Source organism: Arachis stenosperma, chromosome 4 (assembly GCF_014773155.1).
Source record: "Arachis stenosperma cultivar V10309 chromosome 4, arast.V10309.gnm1.PFL2, whole genome shotgun sequence".
NCBI classification, from domain to species: Eukaryota; Viridiplantae; Streptophyta; class Magnoliopsida; order Fabales; family Fabaceae; genus Arachis; species Arachis stenosperma.
Window position 1 is genome coordinate 132441727 of NC_080380.1, and position 13566 is coordinate 132455292.

Sequence of the window (13566 nt, forward strand, 5' to 3'; positions counted from 1 at the left end):
GGAAGTTTAATGGAATCTCTATGGTCTCTATATGAGCCTCAGATTCCTTTAGGTCCTCAATAGGGAACTCCTTTCTGTTTGGAGGACGTCTCATGAGGTCTTCCTCATTGGGATTCACGTCCTCCCCTTCCTCTTTGGATTCGGCCATTTTGATTATATCAATGGCCTTGTACTCTCTTTTTGGATTCTCTTCTGTATTGCTTGGGAGAGTATTAGGAGGAGTTTCAGTGATTTTCTTACTCAGCTGATCCACTTGTGCCTCCAAATTTCTAATGGAGGACCTTGTTTCATTCATGAAACTTAAAGTGGCCTTAGATAGATCAGAGACTATATTTGCTAAGTTAGAGGGGTTCTGCTCAGAATTCTCTGTCTGTTGCTGAGAAGATGATGAAAAAGGCTTGCTATTGCTAAACCTGTTTCTTCCACCATTATTAAAGCCTTGTTGGGGCTTTTGTTGATCCTTCCATGAGAAATTTGGATGATTTCTCCATGAGAAATTATAGGTGTTCTCATAGGGTTCACCCATGTAATTCACCTCTGCCATTATAGGGTTCTCAGGATCATAAGCTTCTTCTTCAGAAGATGCCTCTTTAGTACTGTTGGATGCATTTTGCCATCTATTCAGACTCTGAGAAATCATGTTGACTTGCTGAGTCAACATTTTGTTTTGAGCCAATATGGCATTCAGAGCATCAATTTCAAGAACTCCCTTCCTCTGAGGCGTCCCATTACTCACAGGATTTCTCTCAGAGGTGTATATGAATTGGTTATTTGCAACCATGTCAATGAGTTCTTGAGCTTCTGCAGGCATTTTCTTTAGGTGAATAGATCCACCTGCAGAATGGTCCAGTGACATCTTAGAAAGCTCAAATAGACCATCATAGAATATATCTAAAATGGTCCACTCTGAAAGCATGCCAGAAGGACACTTTTTGGTCAACTGCTTGTATCTTTCCCAAGCTTCATAGAGGGATTCACCATCTTTTTGTTTGAAGGTCTGAACATCCACTCTAAGCTTGCTCAGCTTTTGAGGAGGAAAGAACTTAGCCAAGAAGGCCGTGACCAGCTTATCCCAAGAGTCCAGGCTATCTTTAGGTTGTGAGTCCAACCATGTTCTAGCTATGTCTCTCACAGCAAAAGGAAAAAGCATAAGCCTGTAGACTTCAGGATCTACTCCATTAGTCTTAACAGTATCACAGATCTGCAAAAACTCAGTTAAAAACTGATAGGGATCTTCTGATGGAAGTCCATGAAGCTTGCAGTTCTGTTGCATTAGAAGCTTGCAGTTCTGTTGCATTAGAGCAACTAGTTGAGGCTTCAGCTCAAAATTGTTTGCTCCAATGGCAGGGATTGAGATGCTTCTTCCATAAAAATTGGAAGTAGGTGTAGTATAATCACCAAGCATCCTCCTTGCGCCTCCACCATTGTTATTGGGTTCGGCCATGTCTCTTTCTTTTTCGAGATTCTCTGTAAGGTTTTCTCTGGATTGTTGTGCTTTAACTTCTCTTAGCTTCTTCTTCAGAGTCCTTTCAGGTTCAGGATCTGCTTCAACAAGAATGTTCTTGTCCTTGCTCCTGCTCATATGAAAAAGAAGAGAATAGAAAAGGAAGAGGAATCCTCTATGTCACAGTATAGAGATTCCTTTGTGTGAGTAGAAGAAGAAAAGAATAGAAGAAGGATGAGAAAAATTCGAACATAGAGGATAAGAGAGAGTTCGAATTTTTAGATGAAGAGAAGAGTATTAGTAATTAAATAAATAAATAGAAGAAGATGAGAGAGAGAAATTCGAAATTTTTTTTTGAAAAATAGTTAGTGATTTTCGAAACTTGAGAGAAGAAGTACAATTAAAATTAAAATTTGAAACAATTAGTTAATTAAAAGAATTTTAGAAAAGAGTGAGAAATTTTCGAATATTAAAAAGAGAAAAGTGGTTAGGTGGTTTTGAAAAAGATAAGAAACAACAAAAAGTTAATTAGTTAGTTGAAAAAGATTTGAAAATCAATTTTGAAAAGGTAAGAAGTTAGAAAAGATTTTGAAATCAATTTTGAAAAAGATATGATTGAAAAAGATTTTTTGAAAAAGTTTTTATTTTTAAAATTAAAATTGATTACTTGACTAACAAAAAACTAAAAGATATGATTCTAGAATTTAAAGATTGAACCTTTCTTAACAAGAAAGTAACAAACTTCAAATTTTTGAATCAATCACATCAATTGTTAGTAAAGTTTTTGGAAATCATGAAATAAAGATAAGAAAAAGATTTTGAAAATCAATTTAAAAAATTTTCAAAAATAACAAAAGAAAAATGAAAAAGATTTGATTTTTGAAAAAGTTTTGAAAAGATAGGATTTTTAAAATTGAAATCTTGACCTGACTAACAAGAAACAACTTATTTTAAAATTTTTTTACTAAGTCAACCCAAAGATTTCGAAATTTATGAGAGAAATAAGGAAAATATATTTTTTTATTTTTTTAAATTTTTAATGATGAGAGACAAAAACACAAAAATGACTCACAACATGAAAATTATAAATCAAAACACGTGATGCATGCAAAAACATTATGAATGTCAAGATGAACACCAAAAACACTTTAAAGATCAAGATGAACATCAAAACTTATTTTTAAAAATTTTCAAGAAAAGAAAAACATGCAAGACACCAAACTTAAAAATTTTTAATGCTTAGACACTATGAATGCAAAAATGCATATGAAAAATAACAAAAGACACAAAACAAGAAAATCTGAAGATCAAACAAGAAGACTTACCAAGAACAACTTGAAGATCATGAAGAACACATGCATGAATTTTCGAAAAATGCAAAAGTTTTTAAAACATGCAATTGACACCAAACTTAAAAATTGACTCAAGACTCAAACAAGAAACACAAAAATATTTTTTATTTTTTGGTTTTATTAATTTTTTTTGGATTTTTTTCGAAAATTAATTTTGGAAAAACGAAAACAAATAAAAATTTTTGAAAGATTTTTGAAAACTTTTTGAAAAGAAAATTACCTAATCTGAGCAACAAGATGAACCGTCAGTTGTCCAAACTCGAACAATCCCCGGCAACAGCGCCAAAAACTTGGTGCACGAAATTGTGATCATCAACAATGGCGCCAAAGACTTGGAGCTCTCAAACGTGAATCACACTTTGTCACAACTTCGCACAACTAACCAGCAAGTGCACTGTGTCGTCCAAGTAATACCTTACGTGAGTAAGGGTCGATCCCATGGAGATTGTTGGTATGAAGCAAGCTATGGTCATCTTGTAGATCTCAGTCAGGCGGATTCTAATGGTTATAATGGTTTTCGAAAATTATAAAATAAATAGACCATAAAATAAAGATGGAGATACTTATGTAATTCATTGGTGGAAATTTCAGATCAGTGTATGGAGATGCTGTGTTCCTCTTTAATCTCTGCTTTCCTATTGCTTTCATCCAATCATTCTTACTCTTTTCCATGGCAAGCTGATGTTGAGTTTTACTGTTGTCAATGGCTACCTCCCATCCTCTTAGCGAAAATGGTCCAAATGCTCTGTCACAGCACGACTAATCATCTGTTGATTCTCGATCATGTCAGAATAGAATCCAGTGATTCTTTTGCGTCTGTCACTACGCCCAACACTCGCGAGTTTGAAGCTCGTCACAGTCATCCCATCTCAGATCCTACTCGGAATACCACAGACAAGATTTAGACTTTCTGGATCTTAGGAATGGCCGCCAATAATTCTAGCTTATACAACAAAGACTCTGATTAAGGAATCCAAGAGATACACGCTCGATCTAAGGTAGAACGGAAGTGGTTGTCAGGCACGCGTTCTTATGTGAGAATGATGATGAGTGTCACGGATCATCACATTCATCATGTTGAAGTGCAGCGAATATCTTAGAATAAGAATAAGTTGAATTGAATAGAAGAACAATAGTAATTGCATTAATACTCGAGGTACAGCAGAGCTCCACACCTTAATCTATGGTGTGTAGAAACTCCACCATTGAAAATACATAAGAACAAGGTCTAGGCATGGTCGAATGGCCAGCCTCCCCAAATGATATATGAATTTGAAAATAGGGAAAAAGACCAATAGTCAAAAAGAAACCTTAATACAATAGTAAAAAGTTCTATTTATACTAAACTAGTTACTAGGGCTTACAAAAATAAGTCTTAGTGCAGAAATCCACTTCCGGGGCCCACTTTGGTGTGTGCTTGGGCTGAGCTTAGGCTTTACACGTGCAGAGACTTCTCTTGGAGTTAAACGCCAAGTTGTAACGTGTTTTTGGCGTTTAAACTTTGGTTTGTGACGTGTTTCTGGCGTTTTACTCCAGAATGCAACATGGAACTGGCGTTGAACACCAGTTTGCGTCATCTAAACTCGAATAAAGTATGGACTATTTTATATTACTGGAAAGCTCTGGATGTCTACTTTCCAACGCAATTGAGAGCGCGCCATTTGGAGTTTTGTAGCTCCAGAAAATTCATATCGAATGTAAGGAGGTTAGAATCCAACAGCATCAGCAGTCCTTTATCAGCCTCCTATCAGATTTTTGTTCAGGTCCCTCAATTTCAGCCAGAAAATACTTGAAATCACAGAAAAATACACAAACTCATAGTAAAGTCCAGAAATGTGAATTTTGCATAAAAACTAATAAAAATATCCCTAAAAGTAGCTAGATTCTACTAAAAATTACCTAAAAACAATGCCAAAAGCGTATAAATTATCCACTCATCAGTAAACATGAATAAAATTAAGAATAAAAAGAGAGAATAAAGTAGGATTTATTAACCGATTTATATCTATTAATAAAAGATACTAACATTACTACTAAAAGTATAAAATAACCTACACAATAGTAAAGAGTAAAAAAATATTAAAAGGTAAGACTAATACATAAGAAGAATAAAAAGTGTTATGATGATAGAAAACTATAAAATGACAATTTTACTAAAATATACCCATGATACAATTAGAGATTATTTAATATGCCAAAAGTTTATTGTATTATTATTTGATTTTTTTTATACATTATAAATAAGTTGATAGATAGATAGATAAACAAAAATTTTCATAAAATAAATTTTTTCTCCAAATAAGATATGCAATATTAAAATTTAGACCATTGTTATGAATAATTAATGTTTTTTATAATATAATTTTTTGTAATATTAAATAATTTAGTATATAAAATGATAAGATTAATATTAGATTGATTATATAGATGTTATTTTTTATAGTAGTATAAATGTAGTTTTAAGATAGATATTTTTTTTATGTTGTTATAATAGATGACATGACAAGTTTATATGAAACTTAAAATTTTATGTGTGATTCCTTCGCCATAATTAGAGTGAGACCTATGTAATGTATGGAGATGTAAATTAATTATATTATATGATGTATTTAATAAGTGCTATATTATTTAGAGATTGATTATTAGATAATATATAAACTAATGTTAATTAAATTTGAATTGTTTTATATTACAAATATTTTGTAGAACATTTATTTGATAATTTATATATAATTTCATATAATTATTCAACTAAAATTTTAATATAAATTAAAATATAATTTATTATTTTAAAATTTTGAATTTATTTATTTTTAAAAAGACATAAACCTTTTATATTAGAATTGTACAAAATTACATCTTTATTTGTTGCTTCTATTTTTATATTTACTTTAGTTATCATACTTTGTCTTCTCATATATACGGTGTTTTTTGGGTTGTAAATAATTAATTTTTTTAAATGAATGAGAATGAAAAATGCCAAAAATATAAGTTAGTTTGATAATTATGATATATTTAAATATATCTAGTAAGGAGATTTGTCAAATTTAAACTTACTTGGATTTAGAAAAATGAATGAAAATAAAAATACCAAAAATGTAAAAATTGATACCAAATTCTTATACAATAAATTTAAGCCATGCTTTTTCTTTTAATAATGTCACATCAGCAATTTTGATAATTTGGCAAAATTTAAAAATCAATCTATTATCTTTTAGTAAAAAATAAAAAAAAATTACAAAAAAAACTCTGATTTATTATTATTCACTAAAACATGCAGTACTAATATTAAGTACAATAAATATACAGTAAAAGTGTAATAATAATAATAATAATAATAATAATAATTATTATTATTATTGTTCATACCCTGGCCCAATACACAGACCCAGGTCCAACTAAAAGGCCTAATCTAAGGGATTAGAGCCTAGCTAAGTGCCGACCTTCACATAAGAAGTCGGTGTTAACCACGACTTGGTCTGAAGAGGTCGGATGTGAGATTAGCTGGCAGATAAACACTCATTCAAATGGGTAACCGCCCCTAAAATCTCTCTAACCGCCTCATAAAGCCATATCTTAACCTCCCCAAGATAATAGGGACGGTTACCACCCTAAAGATACGGCACTACACCAACGGTGGTTATTGGCTCACCACTATAAGTACACTGACACCCCTCAGGTATCTCTAAGTCCAATACTCTCTAGACCTGCTTACACTCTTGCTAACTTAGGCATCGGAGTGTCTTTGCAGGTACCACCTCCCATTCACGCGCGCACAAGTTGGACGGAGCCTCCCGAGTTGCGGACCTACCTGGAGTTCTCCTCCATCACACACTTGGGCCGCCAAACGCCATTGGCCGTATTAATCTCCGGTTACCTACCGTAACAATTATTATTATTATTATTATTATTATTATTATTATTATTATAAAATTTCAGTTATAAATATTAAAATTCTATAACTTATATATATTAATATTCTTACTACTATATTATTATTTAGGTCTATTTATGTATGCTACATAAACCTTTTATTACTCTTTATTTTTTAATCTTTTATACTAATTAACATAAATTCTTTTAAGAAAATTAAATTTAGCATATTTTTTTACTAAATACATTTAAAATATATCGTGATTATAAAATTAATGTATAATGTTATATCATATTTTTGGTATTTTTTATTCTCATTCATTTTTCTAAATGTAAGTTCAAATTTGACACATTTCTTTACTAGGTATATTCAAATATATTATGATTATAAAATTAATTTATAATTTTATATTATATTTTTGGTGTTTCTCATTTTTATTCTTTTATTTTTAGTTTTTTCTTTAATTATTTACAAAGTAAAAAATACCATACAAAAAGATAAAATATGACAACTAAAACAAATATAAAAATAAAAGTAACACACCAACAAATAAAAATATAATTTTATATCACTCTAATATAAAAAATTTAAGTTATTTTTAAAAATAAATAAATACAAATTTTTAAACTAATAAATTGTATTTTAATTTATACAAAAAATATATAAATTATAAAATAAATATTTTACGAAATATTTTTAATATTAATTTATATATTATTTAATTAAGTTTTAAATAATATAATATTTATCAAATGATATTATATAGTATAATTAATTGCACATTGCGTGATGAATGCAGCAAGCATTAATAATCTTGCACCGCGGTTGCGTACAAGAAATAGAATCAATATTTTATAACAAACGTATTTTGAATTGATTAAAAAAGCCTCACTAAAATTAACTACTCCAACACCACGTTTAATTAAAATAACAAAAATATTATCTGTACGTATTGTACATATTATAAATATAGTGAAAAATCAGATATCATATGAATTTAATAATTAAAAATTATTAAATAATTTAATTAATTTAACTAATTTTTCATCTAATATCTTTTAACTATTAATTTTACTTAAAGTAAGTTTTCAATCCAAGTAGTTGACTGAGAAAATAAAATAAAGGTTGGCTGGTTGTTTATTTGCACAATTGCACTCTCACCTTCCTTCTTGTTTGGATGTGCGTTGAAATATTGATTGTGCTCTCCGATCCAATCCCACACAAACACACAGACACACTAATGGAGAAGGTGATGCTTTCCTCTTCATTAACATGGTTTGTCACGGCGGTTGGACTACTGGTGGCGGTGGGGGGATGGAAGCTGCTGAACTGGCTCTTGCTGAGGCCTAAGAAGCTCGAGACCCTTCTCAGGGAGCAAGGCTTACATGGCAACCCCTACACGCTCTTCGCCAACAACAACTCCTCTTCTAATAACACGAAGCCAATGACTCTCTCTGATGACAAGGACATAGCTCCACGTGTCTATTCTCAAGCCGATCATGTTATCATGAAATTTGGTTCGCTCCCACTTATATAATTCTCAAGTCGTATAATTTTTTTGCTTCTGCTGTACATGTTGATAACATAAAAAACTCGTGTGATGGACAGGGAAGAATTCATTCTTTTGGGAAGGTCGGACACTCAAGGTGAATATCACAAACCCTGAGCATATTAAAGAAGTTCTTACCAATAACCGTTACTTCAAGAAAGAGAAGCCTAATCTGATGCGTCTTGCCACGTTACTGGGATCTGGACTTCCAAACTATGAGGACCAACAATGGCACACACATCGAAAGATCATCAACCCTGCTTTCCATCTCGAAAAATTAAAAGTTGTCTTAATATGTTTTTTATTCAAATAAATTCTCTTATATTTATTTATTTAAATATGTATGTTAAGCATTGCTGACTGCGCTACTTTACTATTACTAAATATATATATATAGGTTCTAACATCAACAATGGTCCAATGCTGCGATGATGTGATTACTAAATGGGAGGAGATGCTGTCTTCAGAGGGTAAATACGACATTGATGTATGGCCTTCCATCCAAAATTTGGCTTGCGATGTTATTTCCAGAACAGCCTTTGGAAGCAGTTACCAAGAAGGAAAAAGAATTTTTGAACTCCTTACCAAGCAAGCTACACTTATAGTGAGATTAAAATATCTTCACATCCCAGGATGGTGGTAATAAGACATAACTAGCTCAAATCTATTCTATTTAGGTTCTCCTCATGTTGTTAATGATGATTTATCTTGTAGGTTGCTTCCTAATAGTGTTAACAGGAGTATGATTAAAATTGACAGAGAGATACAAGCATCAATCGAAGCTATCGTTAGCAAAAGAGAGAAAGCAATGAAGGATGGTGAGGAGGTTAACAAGAGTGACTTATTAGGGATACTTTTGGAATCAAACAGCAAAGAAATAAAAGAAGATGGAATGAGTAATCGAGAGATAGTGGAAGAATGCAACACATTTTACCTTGCAGGCCAAGAAACGACAGCTGATTTGATGGTATGGACAGTGGTGATGCTAAGTAGGTATCCGGAATGGCAAACGCGTGCGAGGGAGGAAGTATTCCAAGTCTTTGGCAACCGAAAGCCAGACAGTGATGGCCTGAATCGCCTTAAAACTGTAAGCATGTATATATAATTTGTTCTACTTAGTATAATTTATTGTGACATGTTGATTGATAAGATAATTTTAAACATAGGTGACAATGATCTTAAATGAGGTGTTAAGGCTATACCCGCCGGTCCTTTTTTTCAATCGAAGAGTCCAGAAAGATATAAAGATGCAAAATCTATCACTACCTGCCGGAGTTAAGGTTACATTACCAATACTTTTGATCCACCATGATCGTGAATTATGGGGTGATGATGCAACAGAGTTCAAACCAGAAAGATTTTCTGAAGGAATTGCTAAAGCGACTAAGGGTCGGCTCTCATATTTTCCTTTTGGATGGGGGCCTAGAATATGCATTGGCCAAAACTTCTCCTTAATGGAAGCAAAGATATTCTTGACATTGCTTTTACAACGCTTCACATTTGAGCTCTCCCCTGCATATGCACATGCTCCATTCGTTTTCCTTACTCTTAAACCAATGCATGGGGCCCAAATCATCTTACATAAATTGTAGTTTCAAGTGTGTACAAGCCTTTGGAATCTCTACTTTCATACCTAGTGGCGCCTCCAAATTTAAGTAACGTGGAAAATAAGACCAATACTCGCTACATATTACTAATGTACACAGAATACAGAAACTAGATATGTTTAGTGGTGGAAGAATATTTTCTTCAAATAAAAATTGATGAAACCCACATAAATTTATCATTCTCTCTCACTTTTTCTCTGTTTTCTGTACACTTTTACTATGTATTTATATAGAGACAGAAAAAGAAATGCGTTGCATGTTCCATCTTTCTTTCTTTTATATGAAAAATAATCATTTATATCCATCAATTTTATAAATCCTGATAAAAATTCATTGAACAAAAAGACTAACGTTGTATCATAAAAGATGAGTTTCGTATTTCAAAAGTATTCAAATTCTAATTTTTTATTGACCTTTTAATAAAACTTTAAATTATTTTCGTCCTTTATCTTCAACCTCAAGTCCATCATAAAAAAAAATGCTTTACTTCCGCCTAAACCACAAACGACGAAGAATGTCGTTGCTCCCTTCAAGTCGAGTTTCTCTATCTGATAGACTTTCACCAGAAATAGAGATTTAAATACGTAGGTCGAAACTACTGATAAGCAAAATTTTTTAAAAATTAGAATCCAGACGAGGACTGTCAAAAAAAAGTGGAAAAAGACAACACCGTAGAGTTCAAGTAATTCAAGTAATCAACAACAATGAAAAATATAAATGTACACAAAAATTTAAATCAACAATAGGCAAAGAATTAATTCTAAAGCTAAAAAATTTAAAAAAAAATCAAGCAAAGAATTCAAACTCAGCATTCAAATTAAATTTAGAATCACATAAACAACAATCCAAATTCAGAATGTAATAAACAAACTCAACTTCTATAATTTACATAACAAAATTATAAGTGATAAAAGTTTATTACAATGTTACATAAAAATTTCTAATTATTTAGACTTACTACAGTGCCATACATATCTGCATAATTAATAGAAACACTTCATTTTTAAAAAAAATAAAAACACGGAATTAAAAGATGAAATATTTGTCATAAAAATCTTACACTTTTGCACACAAATCATTTTTGTGTTCTTTAATTTTGTTTATACGGATGGATATGTTTATAATAAATTGTCAATTGTTAATTGTTATTTAGGAAGTTACATCGTTTGATACTTTCAAGTTTCAAATCGGCATTGTGAGGGAGAGACTTAGTTTCACCAAAGATTAATAAATATATGAGAAACAATTTTGTTAGATAGACAATAAAAAAGTTACAGATTTAGCTCAATAAAATTAAAAAAAAAATATTTCATTTAAATTATCTAACAAAAAAATTTCATTCAGTAATTTAAAAATTTTAAATATTCATTATATCCTAATTTACCAAAACACCGGCTTCTCTCTAAATCTTTTGCCGTCGCCGTCTCACTAACCAGTCTTTTCGCCGACATCACTCTCTTTTTCACCGGACATCATCGTTGCCTCCTGAGTTCTTTACGCCATCGCTTGATCGTTAACCAACTCTATCGTCACCGTCGGAATCCTCCTCACCGTCGCTGGTTCATCAACAAAGACCCTCATCGGCACTAAAGGATAATCATCTACAGACAAAAATAATCATTCGCATATCGATACATCACAACTCAAGGACATAATTGTTTGGTAAAACTTTTCAAAAGTAGCTTATAAAAGTTAACTTTTAAATGATGACTTTTAAAAGTTATAGCATTTGTGTTTGGTAAATCAAATCAAAAATAGCTTTCAATAAACACAAACAATATCAATTGTGTTTGGTAAAATAGCTTTTAAATTTTAAAAATATTATAATAGAGATAAAATGTAAGTATTAAATTTGAAAATTAGTTAACATATGAGGTTATATTAGATTTTTAAATTTTGAAAAGCACAAGCCAACTTTAAAAAATTCTATCTTAGGTGCTTTCAAAAATATTCTGATCTTTTGTGCTTTCAAAAATATTCTGATCTTTTAAAAGCTGCAAGTACAAACACATGATCTTTTTTATTTATCAAAAAATAAAATGAGAAGCTTGACCTTTTAAAAAGCACAAGTACTTTTTCAAAAAATTTTACCAAATCAAGCCTAAGAGTTAAGAGGAAGTTAAGTCATCTAACTCTAATAATTTAAATTCAAAAATTGAATTGAGACTCTAATTTTAATAATTAATTTAATTTTTTTTTTAAATTATTGTTCACATGATTCAATATTTATATTATTTACGTATATTTTTTTTCTTTTTTAAAAATACTATATAATTTCATACTTTTATTTCTTTAGCTTTCTGCGGCTAATTTTTTTTAGAAATAAAAAAGATAGTGTGTAATTCATCATCATGATTAATTTGTGTGCTTTTTTATATGAATTTTATTTTTTTATTTTAAATAACAAATTAAATTCTTAAATTTAAAAAATAATAAAATTTGTAAAAAAATCTTAAAATTAAATTTTATAGTACATAAATTAAAAGATTCAATTTGTCCACTTAAATTTTTTTTATACTAAAATATAAATTTGAGCAAATTGATATATTTAAAAAATAAAATAAAAAATCCTAAACTCTTGTATATTTAAAAAAATTAAAATAAAAAAGAAAACATGACCCTCAAATTTGCATGTTTAAAAAAATGTTAAAATTACAGATATAAGAGAATGTTCTCCACATAAAAAATATGAGTTAATACTTAAAATGACTCTCGAAATTTAACCACCAACTCAATTTAACCCTCTAATTTTCAATTGATCCAATTTATATCCTAAAATTTTAAGGCGTGGCTTAGATTGATCCGTTCGTCCAACTCTATCACAAGCGATGACATGACACTGAAACCTTACTACATGTCTCTTTTTCTTCTTACTATCACCATCACCACCTCCCCTCTACCAACATTCTCTCTTCCCCAACAAACAACAATATTCACAAATCACAACCCACCAATACCCACACATTTCCACCGCCATAACTTTGAAGAGCATAACAGCTCCACTCACTATTCCTTCATGACTGCAAACAAATAACAAACCAATAAATGTGACATCGTTAGGAGAAACACCATGAACCACCGTTTGTGAAAAGAGTTACAATACTTGCTTTTTCTGACCATTCATCGCTATGCCGCAAATAACGGCACCCCAAGAAATAACATCCTTATACACAATTATGTTAAAAATTTTGAATCCCATTTTCATGTAACTACGCTTAGCATACATGTTAAGCAATGCATTTTCAATGTTACCATCAACACAAGGTCATATCACCCATTGTCCCAAATTCGAAGCACCCTTACCCATTGCACCAATCTTTGTGTTTCTTTTTCCTTTTCTATTTCTCTTCAATTTGTTGATAGTGATTGTTAATGTTGTTTGTTGGTGATTGGTAGAGAAAAGACGGTGATGGCGAGAAAGAAAAGGATCAGATAATAGAAAGACTTTTCATAAATGACGGTCGTGAAAATGTGCGGGTGTTGGTGGGTTATGAATGTTATTGTTTGTTGGGGGAAGGGCGGGTGTTAGTAGAGGAAAGGTGATGATGCCATGGTAAGAAGAAAAAGAAGAAGCATGTGGTGAGATTTGAGTGCTCTGGCATCACTCCGGTAATGGAGTTAGACGAAAAGACCAATCTAAAATACGTCTTAAATTTTAAGATATAAATTTGGTAAATTAAAAATTGAAAGATTAAATTAAATCTGTGATTAAATTTTGAGTGTCATTTTAAGTATTAACT

The 13566-nt window shown here is 31.0% G+C and overlaps 1 protein-coding gene and 1 non-coding gene across 2 annotated transcripts; both read left to right on the plus strand.

Moving 5' to 3' along the window:
- The first annotated feature begins 914 nt into the window (after positions 1 to 914).
- LOC130977446 (small nucleolar RNA R71) lies at positions 915 to 1018 on the plus strand. Its single transcript, XR_009085136.1, has one exon. It is a non-coding gene; the product is annotated as a small nucleolar RNA R71 (small nucleolar RNA).
- A 6789-nt stretch (positions 1019 to 7807) lies between these two features.
- On the plus strand, positions 7808 to 10015 carry LOC130977144 (11-oxo-beta-amyrin 30-oxidase-like). The gene is made up of 5 exons (XM_057902172.1): positions 7808 to 8187; positions 8279 to 8502; positions 8617 to 8858; positions 8934 to 9306; positions 9386 to 10015. Exons 1-5 carry the CDS (start codon positions 7848 to 7850, stop codon positions 9809 to 9811), a joined length of 1605 nt encoding a protein of 534 aa, XP_057758155.1. The 5' UTR covers positions 7808 to 7847; the 3' UTR covers positions 9812 to 10015.
- Positions 10016 to 13566: the final 3551 nt, after the last annotated feature.

Bases quoted from the DNA above. Each gene is read 5' to 3' on its own strand.
- LOC130977144 (XM_057902172.1), top strand. From the start codon at position 7,848: ATGTGCGTTGAAATATTGATTGTGCTCTCCGATCCAATCCCACACAAA. The intron at 8,503-8,616 runs GTTGTCTTAATA...ATATATATATAG, and splicing joins TCCATCTCGAAAAATTAAAA to GTTCTAACATCAACAATGGT. The intron at 9,307-9,385 runs GTAAGCATGTAT...TTTTAAACATAG, and splicing joins GCCTGAATCGCCTTAAAACT to GTGACAATGATCTTAAATGA.